This window comes from Euphorbia lathyris, chromosome 3 (genome assembly GCF_963576675.1).
Source record: "Euphorbia lathyris chromosome 3, ddEupLath1.1, whole genome shotgun sequence".
NCBI lineage: Eukaryota > Viridiplantae > Streptophyta > Magnoliopsida > Malpighiales > Euphorbiaceae > Euphorbia > Euphorbia lathyris.
In genome coordinates, this window is record NC_088912.1 from 91,583,493 (window position 1) to 91,608,535 (window position 25,043).

The 25,043-nt window shown below is 34.6% G+C and overlaps 1 protein-coding gene and 1 long non-coding RNA gene across 4 annotated transcripts; both read left to right on the plus strand.

Annotated features, from left to right (window-relative positions):
- Window positions 1–203: 203 nt before the first annotated feature.
- Window positions 204–7,164, plus strand: LOC136223615 (triacylglycerol lipase OBL1-like). The gene is made up of 6 exons (XM_066011718.1): window positions 204–589; window positions 2,206–2,453; window positions 2,532–2,565; window positions 4,543–5,002; window positions 5,203–5,416; window positions 6,651–7,164. Exons 1-6 carry the CDS (start codon window positions 253–255, stop codon window positions 6,930–6,932), a joined length of 1,575 nt encoding a protein of 524 aa, XP_065867790.1. The 5' UTR covers window positions 204–252; the 3' UTR covers window positions 6,933–7,164.
- A 1,070-nt stretch (window positions 7,165–8,234) lies between these two features.
- On the plus strand, window positions 8,235–13,818 carry LOC136223826 (uncharacterized). 3 transcript variants are annotated; one of them, XR_010686144.1, is made up of 9 exons: window positions 8,235–8,422; window positions 8,521–8,610; window positions 9,462–9,674; window positions 10,008–10,033; window positions 10,489–11,167; window positions 11,259–11,416; window positions 11,574–11,918; window positions 12,077–12,253; window positions 13,103–13,818. It is a non-coding gene; the product is annotated as an uncharacterized lncRNA (long non-coding RNA). The 3 variants fall into 3 exon arrangements; XR_010686143.1 differs by lacking the exon at window positions 10,008–10,033; XR_010686145.1 differs by lacking the exon at window positions 10,008–10,033 and having other exon boundaries at window positions 8,235–8,343.
- Window positions 13,819–25,043: the final 11,225 nt, after the last annotated feature.

A 25,043-nucleotide genomic window follows, 5' to 3' on the forward strand; every position in this document is an offset into this window, starting at 1 on the left:
CATATATCTTGTATTAATCTCTAACGTATAGCATGTGTATTTTTCCCTTTTATGTAATAATATATGCTTTTATAACAAACCAATAACAATAATTAACATTTATAAGTAACCGAAAATAATTAAAATTAATCATTAAAGCATCTCTTATTTTTTTGCTAAAAGCAGAAAATATTTAAGCCAAATGAACCTATAAATGCACTCCTAAATATCCTCCTCTCTCACTCCATCTTCAACCTAGCTATTTTCAAAGCCATGGCTGCTGTTTCTGCTCTTGCTACTAGTGAAGAGACTAGTGCTCCAATATACCTTATACTAAATCCTAATAAGGGAAGAAAGAGAGACATAGTGAAGTATTTTTTGCTGAAAGATGTAAAGAGTGGAATGAGTTTCTTAGAAAGTTCAGATGAAGAAATTAAGAGTAAAACAGCTATTGATCAATGGTGGAAAGTGTTGCTTACACTCATCATTACCAAAATCCTCCAACTTTTTGATAAGCCAATGGAATACTTGTCTTACATAGTTGAATTCTTCCTCAATCTTCTTTCTCTTAATGGTGGCTTTTTTGGCATACTCTACAACTTATTCCATGGTACATATACTATATTCTCATTGTTTGGTGCATTAAGCTATCGATCTTTCATTGTTTGATGCATTAAGCCCTAGATTTTTTATTGTTTGGTGCAATAAGTGCTCCATCTTTCATTTAGACACATTGAGCTCATGATCTTTCATTGTTTGGTGCATTAAGGCATCGATCTTTCATTTAGACACATTGACCCCTTTGATCTTTCATATATGGGTGTATTAGGCCATTCCGTAAATCAATTCATATATAGGTGTGTATTAAGAGCCTGTTTGATTAAACAGTTAGCTAATAGATGTTGCTGTTGATGTTAGTTGTTTGCGGTTGTAGTAAGCTGTTTGTTGTTGTTATTGGGTGTTTGTTATTAGCTGTTTAATTATTAGTGTTTGGTAGAATTATACTGAACTGTTGCTGTTAGTATTTAAAATGTCTAATATGGATATGTTTTAAAATAATCAACAAATAAATAAAAAATAAAAAATTTATTGAACGCAACAAAACCTTGTTTTTCGATAATTATGTTCTAAAAATAAAAATAATATTAAAAGGAAAACACATTCTGTGGAAATAAGAAAGATTATTTTATCAATAACAAGCAATTACAAACGTTCATGAAAAACTCTAAAAACGATTTTTTCGTGAAAAGTTCCAAAATGCTGCGGTGTCCAGAGAAAATGTTAAACGCTGGGTTATATAAATCTAACCAAACATACCCTTAATACACCCATATATGAATTGATTTATGGAATGACCTAATATACCCATATATGAAAGATCAATGGGTTAATGTGTCTAGGGCTGTAATCGAGCCGAGCCGAGCCGAGCTTTGGCCTGTTTAAGCTCGGCTCGCTATAAAATTAACGAGCTCGAGCCCGAGTCGAGCTTGCTATAAAATTAACGAGCCGAGCCCGAGCCGAGCTTTGGCTTGCTCAACGAGCTTGAGCCGAGATTCGAGCTTGTTTCGAACCCAAAATTCTATTTTAGACTTGGTTCATTAAGAAAATTATCTAACCATGAATTGTTTCGGAGTAAATCATTAATTATATTTGTGAAGTTTGCTTGCAAATAACTCTTTAATTGTGTACATAAACAAGCTCACAAGCAAAGTTCGTGAATAAATAAACAAAATGCTTATAAATAGTTCGTCTATTACTCATTTATTATGTTTGTGAACGAAATCATGTAATAGCAAATGAAATAATATTAAGTTTAGATATTTGTGAATTAACACAAATCTATATAGTTTTCTACCAAACTAAAATTTATTTATAAATGTTCTGATCGAGCGTGCTCGCGAGCTTTGACCTGATCAAGCTCGGCTCGTTTACGAACCGAGCCAGTAAATCGTGTTCACGAGCGGCTCATTTACAAATCGAGCCGAGCTTTTATCGAGCCGATCACCGAGCTGCTCATGAGCGGCTCGGCTCATTTACGGCCCTAAATAAAAGATCGAGATCTTAATGAACCAAACAATGAAAAATAAGACCTCTGAATGCTTTTTGTCTATATATATATATATTAGAGATAATTATTGTTAATTATCTCCTTATCTATTGTCAACTACCAACGGACAACTATTAGACTTATTAATTATCTCCAACAATATATATGTGAATTTGCAGGAAATCTGAGGAAACCGAAAAGAGGTTCGAAGGATTTCTTGAGCATGATAGGGCACGTAGATGATAGAATTGAGCTGTATAAGACTAGAATCGTATCAGAGAAAGTGGATAATTATATAGCCTCAGATGTTGCAAAGATAAAATCTGATCTGGGTGACAAATATCTGATGGACCTTTGCATTATGGCTTCTAAAATTGTTTATGAGAATAAGGAAGTTGTTCAAAATGTTGTTGATAATTACTGGGAGGCAAGTTCTTAATCTATCATTATCTTCATTAATTTCATCACTTTATAATAATTGAATCTGATTGTTTCATATGGACAGATGCACTTTGTTGCCTTCTACGACTGCTGGATTGGTAAGAAACAAGTTTATTAAGTTTGTAACTAATGAAATTTTTTATGTATTTGGAGAGTAATACACCCGAGCAATAAATGTTTTTCATTGGTCGTGTGTATTCCTTTCGGAGTAATGTAAAAAATTTCTCGTAATCGATCGCTAGTACATAAATGTCTATAGCCAGGTCGTTTACCGTTATTAGCTAAAGTTGTACGACCATGCTAAAGGGAGGCGACGGTAATGCTTGGCGTCGGTCGTTAAACCGACGCCAATAATGAGGGCTTTACCGTCGGTTACAACCGATGCTAAAGGTGGTCATTGGAGTCTGTTGTTAGAACAACAGGCCCCAATGCCTAGGTATTAGAGTCGGTTGTTAGCTAACAACCGACCCTAATGATGTCATTAGGGTCAGTTGTTGCAACAACCGACTCTGATACATAGTCATTGGAGTCGGTTGTTTCTAACAACCGACTCCAATGACACCAATGACCAAACTTAATCCAATTATAACATTAAAATTATTATAATGATTTGGCATTATTATAATGGTTAGCCGCCTTAACCGATGCCAATAAGGCATTATTGTAGTCGGTTGTTACAAACAACCGACTCCAATGATCTTTAGCAACTGTTTTATATTGAAACCGTTGCTAATAAGCCGTAGCTATAGGCTATAGGCTATTTCTGTATTAATGCATGTTTACAAATTTGGGACAACATTCGATTTTTCACCTAGGCTCAACCATGTCCAAACTAGCCCTAGAAGGCGTTCACCTAAAAATACTGATGTTAATGAAGGAAGGCTCAAATCAGGCTGGGTTCACTTAAAAATCAAATCTCAAGCCACACGGAGCAAACCTAGCTAAAAAGAACATATATTTTTAATAATAAAAGTTAAAATGTATATTTAATAATTATTAATAATACGGAGAGGTGAGCCAGGTCGGGCCAGCCTATTGTATTTTATAAATCTCAAAAACTCGCGCTAGATATAGGCAAACTTTGGCGACCTTGAACCGAATCAAGCTTAATATTCATTTTCCTTGTCTAAATCCGACTCATTTGACGTGGATCTGGATGGATATAGCAGGTACGCGGTGTGTGAATAGATCTAGTAAAAACTGGTTTTGAAATTTGTTACGTATATACACGATGGATTTAGGGAGATAGAGACTGGGATTAACATCATTGAATATTTGTATGACTTTAACATTTTAGGGTAAAGACATAAAACAAAATTTCAATTTTAGGGTAAGACATATAACCAATAAAAACTTATTATTATATAATCATTTTCTGGACATTTATAGTTTAGCCATATATATATATATAGTTCTGAAAATTAAATAGCTAATTTTATTAACTATCCAAATATATATAAATACATATTCAACCACATTACAATTACATGAGGGTAATAGAATAACAAATTCTAGAATATAATAAAAATAGAGAAAAGTATAAAAATTAATCATTTTGTTTTATTAATTTGTAAAAACAGGTTTTGTGGTTTAAAAATTTGCGAACAAAGTTTATGTGCTTTATGAAATTTGTAGTTAAAAGATGTGTGAGTCAATTTTCGGTCAAATAATACTTATTGTTTAATTAATTTGCAAAGTCAAACCTTTATTTTACGTAATTTATAAAATCAGTGTTTTTAATTGCTATAAATAGTTTTTTTTGGCAATGGTCACGGTAACATTTTTTTACGAATGTCTGAGTTTATAAACTGTACAAACATTATCGTTGTTTGCAAATTTTTAAATCATGATAACTATTTTTTAGAAATAGGTCAAACCACAAGATTTAATTGGAAGATGTAATTCCTCTTTGCATTTCACAAGTCTATTGGATCAAAACTACCCCAATTTGAGAAATAATTTCTAAAATAACACAAAATGGGAAATAGTTATGATTTATGGGATAATATATGTGCTAATTTCCCTAATGTTGGAGACAAATTTATAACTCATCATATTGTTGAGAATTTCTGCAGAGAGCCAAAAAGAAAGCAACACCCAAGTGTTCATATGTTGTGACAAGGAAGTAGATGCAAACTTGATCGTAATAAGTTTCCGGGGAACGGAGCCCTTAACTGCCCAAGATTGGATTACTGATTTCGATTTTTCCTGGTATGAAATCCCTAAAGTTGGAAAAGTCCATATCGGATTCTTAGAAGCTTTGGGATTGGGTAGCAGAAGTGATCCTGCCACTTTCCAAACTCACCTTGCCAAGCATGAAACAGACTTTTTCCATCTGCAAGGCGAATCCATGGCCAAAATGAAGGAACTCGCTAAGAAAAGAGCTTACTATACTGTGGTATTGAAACTTACAGAGCTATTAGAGAAGCACAAGAATGCGAAATTCGTAGTCACCGGACATAGCTTAGGGGGAGCACTTGCTATATTATTCCCAAGTGTGCTTGTGATTCAAGAAGAGAGGGAAATTCTTGACAGGTATAACACGATTTACAGAGAGAACTCGATTGACATGACTAATATGGTCTTATTATTTTTATACGAATTATGACAATATGATTTAAAGAGACAAGACAACGATGTTTTGCATGGTTATTAGTTTTTATGTCGGTTTCATGAATAGAATATAAATCTTATGACATGATTATGATAACTCATTTTGATACTCGTATTCATAGGTTGCTAAATGTTTACACCTTCGGGCAGCCAAGGGTTGGAGATACAAAATTTGCGGGCTTTATGGAAGCTTATATAAACTATCCCGAAACGAGATATTTCAGGGTTGTTTACTGCAATGATATGGTTCCCAGAGTTCCTTTTGACGACAAGGTCTTGTTTGCCTTCAAGCATTTTGGAACATGTATTCACTATGACAGTTGGTACTTTGGCGAGGTACGTACTTTTTGTCCCCTCATTTTTATGTAGATATGGAATTGAAGACCTTCTACTACACTGTATCTCATCTCGTTGGCCGATGATTGGTGTTAAGAATAAAATTAGACAAATGATAGTAATTCGTTAATAAGGTGTATTACACGAGGAGTACAATAGAATATTCATTGGAACTGAATATTTAATTTAGGGACATTTTAGTTAAAACTTTTTTAGGTTTTGATTAGATGAAGGGTTTGGAGGAGCCTAACCCCTCCAAACCCTTCATCTAATCATCGCTATAAGGGTTTTTTGTTGTTTTTTTCATGGTATAAGGTATAAAAATACTTCTAATATTGACACTCAATATCAATTTTACCTCTAACATCTAAAATGTTACAATTTAAAAACCAAGTTTGGTCAATTTCATACATCATTAAAAAGCACATATATTATGCTCTTCGCTTTTGGACCAGTTACATATTTCTTGGTTCTAGAAAAAAAATTGTTTTTATAACTTTAGAATAAAGATGGAGATTAAATATTTATAAACTCAATTAAATATTTGGATTTTAACTTTTTTTATCCAACACATGCAAAGCATAATAAAAAAAAGTAGGATAATGCGGCAGTATGGTGCTCCTTAAGGGTAAAAGGGTTGTTGCTAGGGTTATTTATGGTATCATAAAAATATACAGTATTTTTTATAACCAAGAAAAGTATGTACGCTAATAGTATTCTAAAATTTCTCACAAAGCATGGGACAATTGTTTTGAACTTTCTGTAACGTGTATATATGTCTGTGATATGTTATTATATACATGTTTGTCATATAATCATTCTAGACTCTAAAACATAGACCTTAGATCCTAAAAATAAATCATAAACCACTAAATTTATAAACTTTAGAGTCGAAAATATATGGCGTGAAATCAAATTTTGGTGCATAGATGATATGGTACACCAATCCTAAAAGTGTAATATATTTCTTTAGGAATCATATATAGTGTTTTGTCAAATCAACAATAATTTTGGCAAGAAACCATTTAAATTGTAAACTAATTGTTAAGACCCAATAATTGAGAGTTGTTAGGATTCAAACCTTCGATCACTTGGTTTAAAAGGCTCTAGTACCATGTCAAGAAAACTATATTTGAACCAAAAACTGAAGCTGATGTAACACCCAATAATAGCTTTTATTATTATCTCTCACAAATGTAAGTGATATTTATGTACATGGTGTTATGTGTTGTAGTTGATGGAGGAGGCGCCAAACAAGAATTACCTTTCATTATGGTATGCGATACCGATGTGGATTAATGCATATTGGGAGATGTTTAGAAGTCTCATTTTACATTATATACATGGACCTGATTATAAGGAGACTTGGTGCAGCACTTTGTTTAGGATAGCAGGATTTTTTATCCCTGGTCTTTCTGCTCATAGCCCTGTGGATTATGTCAATTCTGTTAGGCTTGGAAGGGATAAATTATTTATTCCTTCCCTCTCTTTGGAAAGCTTTGTTCTCAAATCCTAAGTTTTTGTGTGGGCTGGTATAGGTGATTCTCCTTCTTCATTGGATGTGAATAAGAGATCAATCATGGAGATACAAATGTTGGCCTTGTATACAATTGTTTAAGTGTTTGTTTTATATATTGATCATATGCATATAAAATATTTAGGGTTTGTTTACAATGTTTTTGTTTTGAATGTAGAACCTATTCCAATAAATATTTTAAGGACTTGTGTGTATGCATTGGGTTGTGTAATTATTGTGTTTTTGGAAACTTATTCTAATGGAGGACTAAGAAATATTTGGGAAGAAGAATATCATAACACTATCTTCATTTCTCACGCATCATTAACTAACTAAACTTGTTTTGGTACCAATCTTAACAAACTAAAACTAATGGAAAAGCTTCAATCAAGGTTGTAAAAAGCGCTAGGCGCTAGTCGGGCGGACACGGCCCTCGAGGATTAATCGGAGATTAGTCGAAGACTAATCGGGGATTAATCGGATTTGTATTTTTGTATTTTTTATTTATTAATAAAGAAATTGTTATATAAATTCAATTAAAATATGTATTATAATATCTAAAAATAATAATATAAAATTATTTAATATAGAAAAACACGTGTATTTGTAACATATATATATCTTTAAAATTGTGCAAACATCAACATTTCAACAACAATATCATTGAAACAACTTAAAAGTGAATTATAGTAAAGGAAAAAATAAATTCACAATTAAAAATACTTTTTTTCATTGTCGCTTAGGCGGTCTAGGCAGTGTCGAGGCAGCCTAGGCAGAACCCAAGAGGCTGAAAATCGCCTAGGAGTCAATAAAACGCATAGAAAGACTAATTATAGAAAATCGGGACGAATTCTCGATTTTGAGCGTCTAGGCAGGGCATAGGCGGTTTAGGTGGCCTTCGTTTCGAATAGTGGGTTCAATTAATTGCTCTATTATCACTACAAGAAAATTGAGTAGTAATGAGAAAAAATTAATGAGAATACAAATTATTCTCATTAAATTCACTCTCTCAATAATTTTAATGAAAATATTTATATTTTTTTATTATTAAAATTAAAAAAAATATATTTATTTAATTTTATTCTCATTGATACTTAATTTTTATCAATTTATTAAATTTAAATTTTCATTATTCTCATTGTTTTATTTTAATACAGTAAGAATAAGATATTTTATTCTCATTAACCCATAAAATAATTTTACCCAAATTTTTTACATTACCGCCTAACTTTTCCCCCCAAACATTTGGGCTTCCCTCCATGTTTTGACTAAGACAAAGTCTCTCTCCTCCATTCAAATATTTCCAATTTCATTCCTCAACCTAATTTCACACTTTGTCAGATAAACAAGGGCATCGATTTCCTATTTCCATGACAACAAATTCAATTGAACATGCAAAACAAAACCAGAGGTAATTTCTCGTCTGTAGCTTCTCTGTTCTTGGTTTGATAATCAAATTCATATTGAACTTGCCGAGAACAAAACCAGAGGTAACTAAGGATTCTACAATGGTTTCTCTGTTTCTCTCGATTATCCATTAATGAGTTTTGGGTTTTCTATTTGAATATTTTTTGCATTGGATTTTTAGGGTTTCAGATACTTCTATCGAGATCTAAAAGGCTTTCGATTTATTCATAGACTGGAACTTATCTCCGAGCGCGACTATGTTTTCAATAAGGTACTGTATTTCTAGGGGTTTTTTTACTGCTAATGTTTAAGTTTGACTTATGTTTTTATTCTCTTCAACTACTTAGCAGGTTCTACCTTTTAGGCTGTAAAGCGCTAGTAAAGGTTGAGAAAATGGGTTCAGTTAGATTTTGGAACTCTGTTATAATATATCTACTATATTGAGAAAGATTTCGTTGGGAATTTGTGTGATAGATTTCTGGTTTGACATTGAATTACTTGAATTTGGCTTTTAATGTTCCATCCTAAAGTGCTCATAAACCACTGTGAGAAATATTGCCTTTTCCTCTAAGATTCTTTTACATATTGGATTCTATTGTTTCTTTTGTTCAAGCCATCATTATGTTATCTATTGTTCCTTAAAATGTAAACTAAAATCAAACTGTTCATATATTGTTCATTCCTAGCTAGCAAACTATTGTGTACATTGTGTATGTTGGTATGAGCTTTTCTTTTCCTGCTCAGTGTTGTCAATATTATTATTCCTAGCTAGCAAATTTTCATGGGCTTTTTTTACTTGGTTTTTGTTTTTATAATTATGGCATTTGATGCAATGTGGTTGCCTATTCCATGTAATTCGATTGTAGTAATACCTAGTGGTCATGTTAGAAGTTAGAACTACCATCATTTAATATAGGTCAGTTGTCCATAAGAAAAAATAGTAGAAATTTAACTTGGTTTGTAGATTCAGTTGTCTAGAACCAAGAAATAATCTCTGGTTTAATTCAGTTGTAAATTAAACTTAACTTAGTTTATTCAGTTGATTCTTAACTGGTTTATTATTCAATTGCAAGTAGTATTTTATAGTACAACTCATCAAGTCACAATTTCTGTTCATTGTAGTAGCCATTCCTCTGCCAGCTTATTACACAGAAATGATCATATCCAAATCACTAATATTCAGCTGAAAGAGACAATCACGTGAAGATTCTGAAGGTCATCTATCCATTTGGTGTACTCTTCTAATCCAAAGTAATAATATGTTTTGCCATATTACACCATTGAAGAGCATGTTTACCTCTCTCCCAATCTGAAGTGATCACTCCAAATGCACTGGTTAGTTAGTTTCTCAAATTTTTATCCTTTTTGTGACTTCTCATCTGCTTTTTTGTTGATTCCTCTTTGTATCCAAGAAATGTTGTTTGGATTGTGATTTTATTACATTAGGATTATAATTTTGATGATTTTTATGTCCATTCCCATCTACTTAGAGAACCTAAATTACTGCACTTTTGTTGAATGAAAATACAATCTAGTTATTCCTTGTAGATCATTTTACTCAGGCAATGACCTAATGCAATTTACTTCATTTTTTTACACTGGTGCTTTGATTTTTTTTGAATTTAAAGTATGAGTAAGAAGTGATTAATCATGTGCTTGTTTATGCAGTCCTTACAAGCATTATTTTCAAGCAGGTAATTTCTGTCCCTTAGTGATTTCTTGTGACATGCCTGAACATGCCTGAACATGCCTGATTTTGTGTTTCTCTGGCCCTTTGTTAAATGGTTTATGCACTTCCAAATTCAACCAAACTACTCTCTTCATCTGGCCCTTTGTTAAATGGTTGGTTGTTTAGCAACCTTTTTCTTGACTCTGTCATGTTTCCTACACTCGTATTGTATCCCATTCTGTTCACGATAACAATACCTGCTGTTTGAACATTGGTTTTTATGAAAAATGTAAATGAAACAGAGCCTTCTTAGATTCTAAACATTAGTCATAGAGAACAGAGCACATAGATAGAGCTGGACCTTGGGTTATTGTAACCAAAGTTTGGATGGGAAAAAGACTTGAATAGCTAAAAATGATAGATCTGATCTAGCATACTCGGAAATGGACCATGTAGCTGACTCTAACTTGTTTTTATCAGTTGGGCCAGTGGTGCAGCAGAGTTCATTTTTGTCCTGATAAAGCATGTACACTACTAATGAAGAACATGTATAATGCACATGCCCTTGCCTGGGAGCAGGATGAGGGTCTCGAGGCCTGTTAACTGCCTGTGTAAAAATCATGTTAAGTTAAAGATGAGTGTGTGTTCCATATTTGGGAAAGTTGTCGAAGGAGAGATAGAAAGATGCCAAGACATAGCCCAAGAAATAGGGATTCTAGTGGATCCAGTGTATACTTTGGCTGCTTGGGAAATGGCAACTCAGCTAAGTAAGGATAAGGAGGAGGAAGGTGTAGAAGTGGTAATGCTTCGTGCAGGGGGAACTTTTGGCATGTTTGGGTTAGCATAGAGGTACAAAGCTTACTCAATACTCTCAAACATAGATAATTACGCTCTCTAAATGTTGCTGATCACTGGTGTTGTGTCCTGGATATTTAACCCTTAATATTTTGTTTGTTTGCTTGTTACTGTCAACTGCAAACACCATGTATGGGAAGGCCCAAAGGATTAGCAGTCATGCTCTTCTAGAAATGGGAAAGGGCTGTAAGTTATTAGACTCTTCATCTGGTAGGTTGTTCCAGTATTGGTTATAATGCTATTTGCATCATATAATCATCTTCAACACCAGACATTGGTGGACTCACCAAAAAACTTCGAAAGGGTTAGCTTCTAGCTTTTTTTAGTTATGAGATGTTGATATATGAATGCCAACGAGTTATGTTATAAAAAGAATTGATTGTCTATATATGCAGGAAATATCATTACCAAGAAGGAAGTCAAATTTATAATGAATTGAATGTTTTAGAGGCATTTCGAAAAGCTTTAACTGCATGGGCTAGATGGATTAATCATAACATAACCTAGTGAAGTCTTTGATCTTTTTCAGAAGACATTCTGCTTTGCAATTCAGGTTAAGCGATTCACATGTTATTTTTCCATCAAAGCTATGTTCTTGCTAGTTCTCTAAATTGATGCAAATGTGTATGATTAAGTTTCATGTTTTCGGTCGTGATTTATTGTTTCTTGTGAGAAAGTGATTTACATCTCATTGCTTTGACATTCTGCAGTGGGGCTGCGACAGTGAGGTTGAGCCAATTAATAATGCTACATATTTAAGGCAATATCCACCTGAAATGTTGGTTCTAGAGAAAGTATTAAGAGGGATGAAGACTCATTTGACGTATCTAAATGTCACACAAATGATAGATTACTGAAAAGATGGTCACCCTTCCATCTATAGGAAGCATCACGTAACATTACCGGAGGAAAGAAAATCACCATTACGATACCAAGATTGCAGCCATTGGTGTCTTCCTGGCATGCCAGGCTCATGGAATGAGGTTTGACCAATTTTGAGAGCTTGAACCTTGATTCATGTAGAATTGGCGATGAAGGATTGGCTAATTTAATAGGTCAGTTTTTGTGTTTCCACTCCTGCAGGGTTAGTGGGGATATGGTTGTTGTGTCTTTTTCTATTACAGTGCATTATCACCACTTTATTCTTGTGGTTTTGTGTTCATTTGGAATATTGAATTCCGGCTTTATATTTTGAGACTTTGGTCCATTGCAGAAAAGACTTCAACAAAGTTTCTTCAAAGCCACTAGAAGTGCTGTTGAGTGGGTCCAAATGCATAGAATGAAGGTACCTTTAAAAAAGAAGATTCAGGGTCAGTGAGCATCAGCATCCTTGTAGAAGAAGCAATTGTCTTGGAAATTTCTACAGATGAAAATAGCACCCAGAGAAAAGGTAAGAAACTTGGAATATTCGTATCCCTCCCCGCTTTCGAATCAGCTGCATTTTTGTGTGCTGCCGTGCTTTTAATTATGAATTTTACAATGGATAGCTTGCACAAACCTGTGTTTTGGGATCTAGGTTTATAAAAATTGTGTTTATTGATATTTACTATCATCTGCGGGAGATTCATTTCCCAACTCTATACTATGCTTATATTATTGCTCATTTGGAGGTTTTGGGTTTATGAAAGAGCTCTTTATTTTGGGTAAGGAATAAGGAGTGTTCTGTTGTTTGTATGGTTGAGCCTCGTTGCTCTAGCTTTTGGTTTGATAGTTGATCACATCATTTGTAAGATCGATTTTGTCAATGATGCAACTAGAGGTCTTGCCGTTGTCTAATCGGAGCTTTTTTTATGGCTAATGAATACTTTTTTAGTTAAGTTAGTTGGTTCTATCCATGTCACTAAATTGCTAGTTAGTTGGTTCTATCCATGTCACTAAATTGCTAGAAAAAACTAAGGAATCAATCTATGTACGGAAGGTACTGATTTCTCTGTCAGAGGTGGATAAAAGTAGTGAGAAACAGAAAGTTTCAGAATATCATCCTGTTAATGCCATTGGAGAGTTCGTTGATTTGATTGCAACCATAAATTTTGATAAAAAGAATTGACTCAAACAAACATGATAAAGATAGGATTTCTTGTTGGACTATGTGGGCATCTATGGAAGTTACAAGAAGCCTGATGAGGCAGCTATGGAAGCTGCTGGTGATATTTTTGCAAAATTGAACCTTGATTTTAACAGGTTCCTTAAACCTTTCTGAAATTTCATTAATTAATTACAGCTTTATTTATGCTTACAGGTTCTTTCATGAACCAGGTGCATTTCCCTTGAAAATATATTGCAATGAGCATATAACTTCAGAACATGTGCAGATTGACGAATCAGTATGGTTAGATTTTTATCATTTCATCTTTCAGTATGGTTAGATTTTTATCATTTCATCTTTCAGTATGGTTAGATTTTTATCATTTCATCTTTCAGTATGGTTAGATTTTTATCATTTCAACTTTTCTCCTCATATGGTCTCTGCATCTTTCATCCTCTCTCTTTCGTTGTTCATGCCATTTCATTTGAGTGTGTTCATTATATGATGTTGCTGATTAATTTTGGGTTGCAGATTGATTAAGTTGGATGTAACTTTTGGGTATTGACTTTAGACTCATGACTCTACACGTGTTTGCTTTTCTTTTGTGTTACTGGATTCTTGGGGCTTGTATGTTAGATTATGAGAAATTAATTACCCTAAATTGTGATTTTCTTTCCTAAATTGTTGAAATCATTTGTCCTAAACTGTTTTGATTTTCCTTCGTCAATTATTGATCCATGAAGCGGTGAGATTAAATCACACTATGTAAAATTGGTGTGGCAATATGGAAGAGACCATGACAGAGCCTCATGTTACTTTCCAGGAAGCAGTTGAAGTTGCTCCTAATGATAGTTGAATTAATTTATCTGCTTGATATGGGCTACGTATATTAAAAGAAAATTGCATATTTTTTGGGTTTGATGTTCACTGGAATGGAATTGTATAAATGGCCTAGTTCTTTAGGCAAGATGAGGACTAGGGTCTGCTTGTTTTTCCCAATGGAAACGTGTTTATGCTTACATATAAAGGTTATTGAAGTTGCCTCTTTTTTTGTTGTTTTTTCCTATGCTTTTTTCATTGTCAACATGATTCTTGTCCTATGAGGTTTTCATTTATGGATCAATTTTGTTATATAGTCTCTGTTCTTGCTGTATAGATTTCTTTTATTTGGTACATCTAATTAGATGTCCTGTTTCGAGTGCTTATGTTGTTTCATGTTGTTCTTGGCCTTGCAACTATTGGGGGAATTCATGCTGGAGCAGTTATATTAATTACTGGTTTTCTGTCTTGGATATTTAACCCTTAACATTTTGTTTCTTTGCTTGTTAATGTTAACTACAAACACCATGCCTACATTGCCCACTACTTGATCGAATCTTGAGAAGTGCTATTCGAATTGCATACGTAAAAATTTGATGGCATCATAGCTCCCTTCCATCCAAAATTTTATTTATTTTATTATTTACCATTTTAGTTCAAATAATATTATTAATAATGGAAAATATCATTATAAAGACAAGCATTTTAATGAGAAGATTTTTTTATCATTTTAAACATTTTAATGAGATAATTTTTTTTAACATTATAAATATTTTAATGAGAAGATTTTCAATCATTACAAATACTTTAATGAGAAGTGATTATGTCATTATTACTTATTTAAATGACATAATTTTGTATCATTATAAACATTCTAATGAGAATATATTTTAATCATTATAAATATTTTAATGAGAAGCTTTTATTATCACTAAATATTATTTTAATAGGGATAAAATTATTATCATTATAAGTTTATAATGAGAATAAACTTTATTCTCGTTGATACTTTTAGTAAGGAACCCCAGTAATGAAGGGCCCATAAGAGTAATTATTCTCATTAAAAACACTTTTGTGAGGATATTTAGACTTTTAATGAGAATATATCCCCTCCTTAAAAGTCGTTTTTTTTTTGTAGTGTATTGAACAAGAAGTTTGATGTGTATATGCATGAATCTTCTCCAATTCTTCTACATCTCCTCCTTAAAATGAACAATCTTGTACATCTTGAACTGGCTTATTCTTCACCTCAAAAACTGTATCAAAATTGAATGAGAACCATATGAATTGATTTATATGACTCCCATTCTATCAAATGGTCGTTGCATTTGTTTATGAGATAAATAATTAGTGAATAGATCAGCCAATTTATCTTCATAAGCCATATGAGGAGTATGTGAAAACCTAGACCTCAAATTCTCATGTACAATATAACATTCAATATCCACATGCTTAGTTTGTTCATGAAAAACAGGATTTTCTACTATGTGTATGGATTCATGGTTGCCACAATATAATGGAATAAGATACTGAACTTCAACGTGAAACTCCTTGAGAAAACGAGTTAACCACTTGATCTCAAAAGTCAGGTTATCCATTAATCTATATCATTCCTCCACATATGATCTTCTAACTATTGCATGTTTTTTTGCTTCCCTAGAAACTAATGCATTACCAAGGAAAATGTAATAGCAACCCACACATCTCCTTGTAATCTTTCATTCCCCTCATCAACATCACAATAGCTTGGATGTTTAAATTAGAACTATGTTTGGATAATGAATGATGTGTAAAGATGCCTCCATTCATTATTTGGTAAATGCAAACAATAACTTCTAAGTCGTTGTGTGACATAAAATATGTCAAGCCTAGTGAATCCCATGTATAAAATATGTCACATTGCCAAGTGCCACTTCTTGCCTACAATGACCCTCTAGGTCATGGAACAATCGCCTTGATGTAATGACAGGTCCTGTCATGGTGAAAGTGGCATTCATCCCGATACGTTGCATTTGAGAGCTCCCCCTGGCTCCAAAAAAAAAAGATGAGCTCATGTTCCCAATATAAATCCTCAGGATCCTCGATTTGTTAGGTCATCCCAATGCCTTTGGTTATTTCCAGCTCCAAACTGTCCTCCATGGCTATGGGCTAGGGGTCTGCCACTTGTTGCTCCTCCTATGGATGGATTTTCCAACATTAATCTTACATGTTCGGCGGCTTAGTAACCTAAACTGTTTGCTATTGTATCAACAACTTGTTCATGGAAGGATTAAGGTGAGAATTCATGTGCTGGTTGAATTACAGTGTCCTCTGGGAGAGTGTAATTCCCTATGTAAGTCACATTATTCCCTGTAGAAGGTGGAACGATGGTCCCACCAGTGGAAGGGGTTAGTCCTTCCGATGTCATTATGCTCGTGGTGAAAACTATATTAGTCTTAGAGACGCTCACCGCACTAATTGATATCTGACACAATTTCCTCCACCGGAATGCTTCCTTGTGAGGCGCAGTTGAGTTCGGCTGGGGACACTCCGATACTTAAGTTAGTAATGATCCTAGAGAGAATAAACTACGCAAAAGGCATTATTAGGCCCTTGATCTTTCATTTTTTGATTCATTAAGCCATTGATCTTTTATTTGGATATATTAAGCCCTTGATCTTTTATTTGGATAAATTAAGCCCCTGATCATTTATTTTTGGTATCATTAAGCCCTTGATGATCAAATTAGCAAATTGTGAACATCTAATTCTGTTAAAAATACGTATTAACTTCATCTGTACTGGAAATTATTAAAAAAAATATTTTTTACAGTTTGAATTAAGGTTTTACAGTTTTCCTATAAGCCACATTACACATCCAAAACTGCTTTCAAATAGTGAAAAAATATAAATTTTTAATGCAGGTTTAATAAATAATAGACTGTTAACCGAATTTTATATTCAAAATTACTTTTTTGGATCATCATGGGCTTAATGAGACTAAAAATAAATGACCAGAGGCTTAATGTATCCAAATAAAATATCAAGGGCTTAATGAACCAAAAAAAAGATCAGGAGCCTAATAATGCATTTTTCCAATAAACTATAAGCACAAAGTAGAGATTTAGAAAAGTGTCCCTTGAATGCCTCGTAGTGGGGTACTTATACTAAATTCCATAATCATCGAAGTAGTCCTTCATTTAATGCCCTTTAATATGATTTAATGATACATTCTTTATGTCGGACCGTTAGTGCCTTTAAGGAACTATTTAATTCTATTAATTGTAGTGGTTTCCTTGATAACTGCTTGCTGACACTATGGGCGAATCTACCTTGGATGGCATGTCCATGTCAGCCTGGCAAACGTGGGTCCTTTATGACGTATGGTAGTTTCGAGACATATCCATGTAGCAAGATCTTTATGGCGTATGGCTTCAAGCTTACGCCACTGCCTTGGCCTAGCGGATCTCATCTGGTGGCGGGGCGTTGTTTACTAGTTGATCCTTTTACTTGTGGATTTTTATGAATTTATCCCGAGGATAATATCTGGATGTTATCAATTATAGGGGTAAATTATACACGTGGTGTACAACTTTTACTCCAAATCACACTTTCGTGTACAACCAAAATTTTGTCACACTAAACCGTACGAACTTCAGGTGACCTCCCACTAAAGTGTACAACCGGTTTTTGTGACCGGTCAGCGCTGGTCAACTATGCCATGTCAGCATTTTTCATTATAGAATTAAAAAAAGTAGGACCCGCTCTTTATGGAATGACTAATATAACCTTATTCTTTATAAATTTACTAAAATACCCTCATCTTCTTCACTCAACCCATGTCTCCCATTTCTCCTCTACATCTCTCTCACTCATCTCTCTACCATTTCTCTCTCACTCCTATCTCTACTATTTCTCTCTCAACGTCTTCAAACCTCTCTCTACCATTAAGAATTAAATTATTTAGGCAGCCCGTTTTGCACCTAAACATATACTTTCTACATCTAGCATAGCTGTTGCTTCTAATAATTTAGGCATCAGACTGTCAAGTTGTGTTCCACTGTGGTTACCATTGCCAATCTTTTGTTATGTACCCCTTATGTTTCCTCCTCCAGCACCTTCCCCCATATCAGGACATCTTTCAGAACATCTGTTTTCCTAATCTGCGGCCATATTCAGTGTCATCTTCTTGAATCCCTAGATTATGCTTTCTTCTAAAATAACCAGTTGGACTACTTACACAACTTTGTGTCGCACGTGTTGGATCAAATAAATAAACTTTCAGAGGTACAGAGGAAGAGTATAATTGCTGGAAGAAATTCTCTTCTGATTCTCTTGCCTTACTACTTTGTATTGATAGGTATTTATAGATTACAAACATGACTCTTAGTAAACCACATTAACTCTCTATAAATACAGATACAGAAATGACTCTTGGATAATCCACTGAATCAAATTAAAGACTATTAATTATAAGTTCATTATTTCAACACACCCCCTTAAACTTATAATTTTTTTATCCCTTAGTAACACCAAGAACAGCTCTCAATCTGCTGAAATCTTCCAACTTCAAAGCTTTAGTAAAAATATCAGCAACTTGATCTTTGGATGGTACATGCTTGAGTTGAATTTCTTTCCTTCCAATGCATTCTCTAATAAAGTGATACTTGGTGTCAATGTGTTTGCTTCTATCATGAAAGATTGGATTTTTAGCCAACGCAATAGCTGACTTATTATCAACAAAAATATCAGTTGCTCCATCTAGAGCAAACTTCAAACTCTTTAACATCCGTCTCAACCATATTGCATGACAAACACAAGAAGCCGCTGCAACATACTCTGCTTCACATGTTGAAAGTGTAACAATTGCTTGTTTCTTAGAACTCCAAGCAAAAACAGCAGTTCCCATAAAAAACACAAAACCAGTTGTGCTTTTTCTATCATCAACATCTTCTCCCCAATCACTATCACTGAATCCATACAATCTGAAATTGTTCTGGGAAGAGTAAAATAAACCATAATCCAGTGTACCTTTGATGTATCGAAGTATTCGTTTTGCTGCCTCCATATGAGTTAAAGTTGGAACCTCCATGTAACGACTAATGAGTCCAACTCCATATAAGATATCTGGCCTTGTACATGTCAAAAATCTCAGCCTTCCAACCAACCTTCTAAACAAAGTTGGATTCACCTTTTCTTCATCATTATGCTTTGACAACTTATTTCGACAATCCACTGGCGTAGAAGCTGAATTGCATTTATCCATCTTGAATTCTTTTAAAATAGCTTCTGCATATGACTTCTGAGACAAAAAGACACCTTCATCACTTTGCTCTTCAATGCCCAAATAATATGACATCAGCCCCAAATCTGTCATCTCATAATTATTTGTCATCAACTTCTTAAATTCTTCAATCATCTTTTGATCAGATCCTGTGAAAATTAAATCATCAACATACAAGCATACATACATTATTTTTCCATCCTCATTCTCCTTGATATACAAAGCATGCTCATATGGACATCTTGTGAAGCCATTCTTCTGGAAATAGTCATCGATGCAAGAATACCAAGCCCTTGGAGCTTGCTTAAGGCCATACAAAGCCTTTTTTAACTTCAACACCTTATCTTCTTGCCCTTTCACAGTATAACCCAATGGTTGATTGACATAAACTTCTTCTTCAAGAGTTCCATTTAAGAATGCTGATTTGACATCCATTTGGTGAATTTTCCATCCTTGTTGAGCTGCCAAAGAAATAACTAATCGAATTGTCTCAATTCGAGCCACCGGAGCAAAAACTTCTTCATAATCAATTCCGGCCTTTTGAGAAAAACCTTTTGCAACAAGGCGAGCTTTATACTTCTCCACTTTTCCTTTGGCATTTTTCTTTATTTTGAAAATCCACTTCACTGCTACAGCATTTTTTTCCCTTTGGCAGTGTTGCCAATTCCCAAGTGTCATTCTTCTTTATGGAATTTATTTCTTCATCCATTGCTTGTCTCCATTTCTTTTCCTGAACAGCTTCTTCAAATTGTACAGGTTCTGTATCAGCAAACAAACAGAATAAAGTAGCGTTATCTACTTCTTCAGTTGCTGCATAAATCTCACTTAAACTTCTCATTCGAGGCTGCCTCTCTGATGAACTTTCTAGGGATGAGTCTGTCACATTTGTCTGAGATGTGGAAGGTGAGTTTGGTGGTGTGATAATTACATCTTCATTTTGACCTGCAAAATCATCATCATATACAGGAAGAAAATCATAATTTTCATCTTCTGGAATCTTCCAATTCCAAGAGCTTTCTTCTTGAAATTCTGCATCTCTGCTTATCACAACTTTTCCATTCCGAGGATTATAAAATTTATAACCTTTGGAATTTTTTGCATAGCCAATAAACACAATCTTCTCACTTTTATCATCCAATTTGCTTCTCAATTCGTCAGCAACATGAACATAACCAAGACAACCAAATACTTTTACATGAGAAATATTTGGTTTCTTTCCACACCATGCTTCATTGGGGGTCTTTTGCAAAAGCTTCTTTGAAGGACTTCTATTATTCAAATAGACTGCATATGTTACTGCTTTTGCCCAAAATTCTTTTGGCATACCTTTGCACTTCATCATGCTTCGGGTCATGTTAAGAATGGTTCTATTTTTTCGTTCCACGACACCATTTTCTTGAGGAGATCTTGGAACAGTAAGCAATCGACGAACACCATTATAATCACAAAACTGATTGAATTTCTCAGATGTGAATTCTCCTCCTCGATCAGTTCGCAATGCTTGAATCTTCAAACCGCTTTCATTCTCAACTAGTGCTTTAAATTTTTTAAACACTTCAAATGCTTCAGATTTTGCCTTCAAAAAATAAACCCATGTTTTCCGAGTATAATCATCAATAAATAATAAGAAATACCGGCTTCCTCCATGTGAAGTCGGATTAATGGGACCACAAATATCTGCATGCACCAATTCAAGTGGTTTTGATGTGCTTGACAAAGACTCCTTTGGAAAACTCCTTCTGAATTGCTTCCCGTACATACACCCTTCACAAATCTGATTGGGATGATTTATGGAAGGTAATCCATACACCATTTGTTGCTTGCACATTTGCTCCAGTCCACCAAAATTCAAGTGACCCATTCTGAGATGCCACAGCCATGCAGAATCTGATGAGGCTTTCAAACACATAGGATGATCACTGCTGATTTTTAATTTGAACATCTTGTTTGCAGACATAGGAACTTTTGCAATCATTTTTTTCTTTCTATCTTTCATAACCAGCCCATTCCTGTTCATCTCCACTTCATAACCTTTCTCCAAAAGTTGTCCAATACTCAAAATATTGGATTTCAAAGCTGGAACATAATAAACATGAGAAATAAATTGATGATCTCCATTCTTCAGTTTGATAAGAATGTCACCACTTCCCACAACTGGAACTTTTGTTTTGTCACCGAAAGAAATACTTCCTTTCTTAGATTCATCAAGCTTATAAAAAAGTTATTTATTTCCCGTCATATGATTGCTTGCTCCCGAGTCTAGATACCAAGACTCCTTGCTCCTTGCTTCATCTTCGCTACATGTCAGTAACAAAGTTGATTCTTCATCTTCCTCCTCGGCAAAATTGGCATGTTCGTCTTTAAAAGGTTCAGATTTACACTCAGCAGCATAATGCCCAAATTCTTGACAATTGTAACATTGCACACGAGATTTATCACGACCATGCCAATTATTTCCACGGCCTTGGAAATTGTTGCCTCTACCACGCCTCTTGCATTCCATTGCTGATTATTTGTGGCTTCATTATTGTGGAAATTTCTGCCACCTCTACCTCTTCCAATATATCCACGATTCCAGCCACGGCCACGGCCTCTACCTCTTGATCTTCCTCTTCCTCTTCCTCTTCCATATCCACCTTCAAATTGCTTCTTTTCTTCTTTATCATTCAAATCTAGTTTCGCCTGCAACACCTGAGCGACAGGTTCTTCTCTATTTTTTAATCTCTCCTCATGGGCTTGTAACGAGCCCAAGAGTTGATCTACAGACATAGTCTCCAGATCTTTTGATTCTTCAATGGCAGTCACCACGTAATCAAATTTCTGAGTCAAAGAACGAAGGATTTTTTCTATCACAAGAACATCCTCCATTTTTTCTCCATATCTCTTCAACTGATTGACAATTACCAAAGTTCTATTAAAGAACTCATCAATTTTCTCTGACTCTTTCATCTTGAGTTTCTCATACTCACTTCTCAAGGTTTGCAAACGCACCTTGACTACTTTATCTTTCCCCTTAAAGGAATTTTCGAGAATCTCCCATGCCTCCTTGGCTGTTGTTGCAGTCGAAATTTTCACGAACATATTCTCATCCAGACACATGTGGATTAGAGAGAGTTCTTGTTGGTCTTTCTTCCTTTTCGCTTTTTGAGCATTCGTCAATTCCTCCTCATTCTCTGCTGCTCATATCCAGTTTCTACCATTTCCCATACATCTTGGGAACCCAACAAAGCCTTCATTCTAATGCACCAATTATCATAATTTTCCTTTGATAATTGTGGATATTTGTATGGGATTATTCCATTCAACATTGTAGAGAAATTGTTTTTTTTTATAATTTTAGAACAAAGATGGAGATTATATATTTTAAACTCAAATGAAATACTTTTTTGTTGCTAAGATTATTTATGGTATTATACAAAATATACAATCTTTTTTTATAACTAAGAAAAGTATATACTCTAAAATTTCTCGCAAAGCATGGGACAATTATTTTGAACTTTTTTTAACATGTTTATGATATGTTATTGTATACATGTTTGTCATATAATCATGGGTTAATACACATATTTTTTTCCTGTATTTGTCCGTTTAAACAGATTTGTCCCTATATCAAATAAACACACAAATATATACTGAAACTTTCCAAATTATAGCAAAAATGCTCTAATCTAAACGGTATGCTTATTTGTCATAACACTGTTAGCCTAGTCACCACCTTACTAATACAACCACTGTTCAAAACGAAGGCCGCCTGGACCGCCTAGGCACCGCCTAGGCGCTCGAAATCGAGAATCCGCCGCGACTTTCTATGATTAGTCTCTCTAGGCGTTTTATTGATTCTTAGACGATTTTTAACCGCTTAGGCTCCGCTTAGGCTGCCTCGGCACCGCCTAAACGACAATGAAAAAAGTAGTTTTAATTGTGAATTTATTTTTTTGCTTTATTATAATTCACTTTTAAGTTGTTTCAATGATATTGTTGTTGAAATGTTGATGTTTGCACAATTTGAAAGATATATAGTATTTTTCTATATTAAATAATTTTATATTATTATTTTAAGATAGTATAATACATATTTTAATTGTATTTATTAATAAATAAAAAATACAAAAATACAAATCCGATTAATCCCCGATTAATCTCCGACTAATCCCCGATTAATCTTTGAGGGGCCTGTCCGCCCGACTAGCGCCTAGCGTTTTTTACAACCTTATACAACACCAATCAACAAATTACGCTTCATTAAAACTAATTTTAAATCTTAATAAAAATTATAATACATGGCATATCTATGAAATGAAAAAACCCTTAAAAATTAGACCCATCTGAGATTTCAAAGGACCCTTCTCCGTTGTTCTCATTGAAATCCACTACACTAGGGATCTGTTTGAGCAACAATCAACAATCGAATGACTGAGCGAAGGTGGGGAACAACGAAGAGCGACCGTGATTTCTTCTTTAGAACGATGTAGAATGAAGGAAGTAGGTGTCAACGACGATGTAACTGAGCTTCATTTTTTCCTTTTCCGGTAGCCGATCGTTCCACACTCCATCGGTGAGTTCTCTGTCTCTTTCTTTTCCGAAAATGTTGATTTCTGCATTTTTTCTCTTTCATTAGATTTCTGTATTTTTTCAGCAAGATGTTATGTGGTTAATTTCATCTATGTTCTTTTAATTACTGTTGCCTATGTTTGTTATTTTTACCGTTAACTAGCTGTAATTGTGCTTGACACGTGTTTGTTCTCTCTCCTGTTTGTTGCTGCGCAACACACGAGAGCAACGGTCATATATTCCCCTGTACCTTTCCTTGCAAATCATCAATGAAAATTAACAGATTTCTTCTTTCTTCTCAATCTCTTTCTCTCTGAAATTAGTCTGGTATCATTTGGTATCAGAGAATCTATCCTACCTGTGTCATTCCCGCCATATCCAAACCTTGCATCTGCCATGGCTGAAGGAACCAGATTACAAGAACTAAAGAAGATTGAGGATACCCTCAAATCGATGGTCAAGGGTTGGTTCGTTGAGCACAGTAAGAAGCAAGAACAGCTGAACGAAGATTATCGGAAACAACAAGAACAGCTGATTGCATACATGATGAATAAGCAACAGAGCTCCATTGTGAATGAGCTTAAAACTTATTTCACAGAACGGGATTCTCATTCCTATTCATCGCATAACCAAGGACCTCATGTTAGCGGTCATCTCAACCTGAATCCGAACTCAGAGCACCCATACCAGCTTTCCACCAGATTTGCAAAGGTTGATTTTCCAAAGTTCAACGGAACAGAGCTCGACGGCTGGTTGTTCAGATGTGAACGATTCTTCCAAATAGATAACACACCTCCTGAATCCAAGGTGAAACTCGCTTCACTTCATTTGGAGGGCCGAGCTCTAGAATGGCATCAGTCCTACTTGAAGAACAGAGGTCGAAACGATGATCCGCCATGGTTAGAGTTTGTTAAAGCTGTAAAAGGGAGATTCGGAGAACGGATCTATGAAGATCCAATGGCAGACCTTAAGCGACTCACACAAACTGGTAATCTCTCAGACTATATGGAGGCCTTTGATGTTTGTGCTCATAAGGTTTCATTATCTGAAGAAAATGTGTTAAGTTGCTTTTTGAGTGGTTTGAAGGATGAAATTGGTTACCCATTACAGATGTTAGGTCCAAAAACCCTGCAACAGGCTTACGCCTTAGCTAGAATCCAAGATAATTACCTGAATGCAGTAAAAATTGGAAAAACAGCTATGAACAGAACTGCTACTACTCCAATCACACCTTACAGACCCCAACCACCATTGCTACCATCACCTTCAACCCCAAAATTTCCAGCAACTAGTTCAATATACCAACCACCAAATCGACCACCAGCCATCACCCCATCCAGAACCACCAATCCACCAAAAGCTAGGCGTCTCTCTGAAGCTGAGTTGGCAGAAAAATGAGCTCGTAATCTCTACTTTTGGTGTGATAAGAAGTTCACCCCAGGGCATCAATGCAAGAAGAAGTATATGCACATGATAGTAGTGCAAGAATGCCCTGAGGAGTTGCTAGAAGAAGAACACTCAG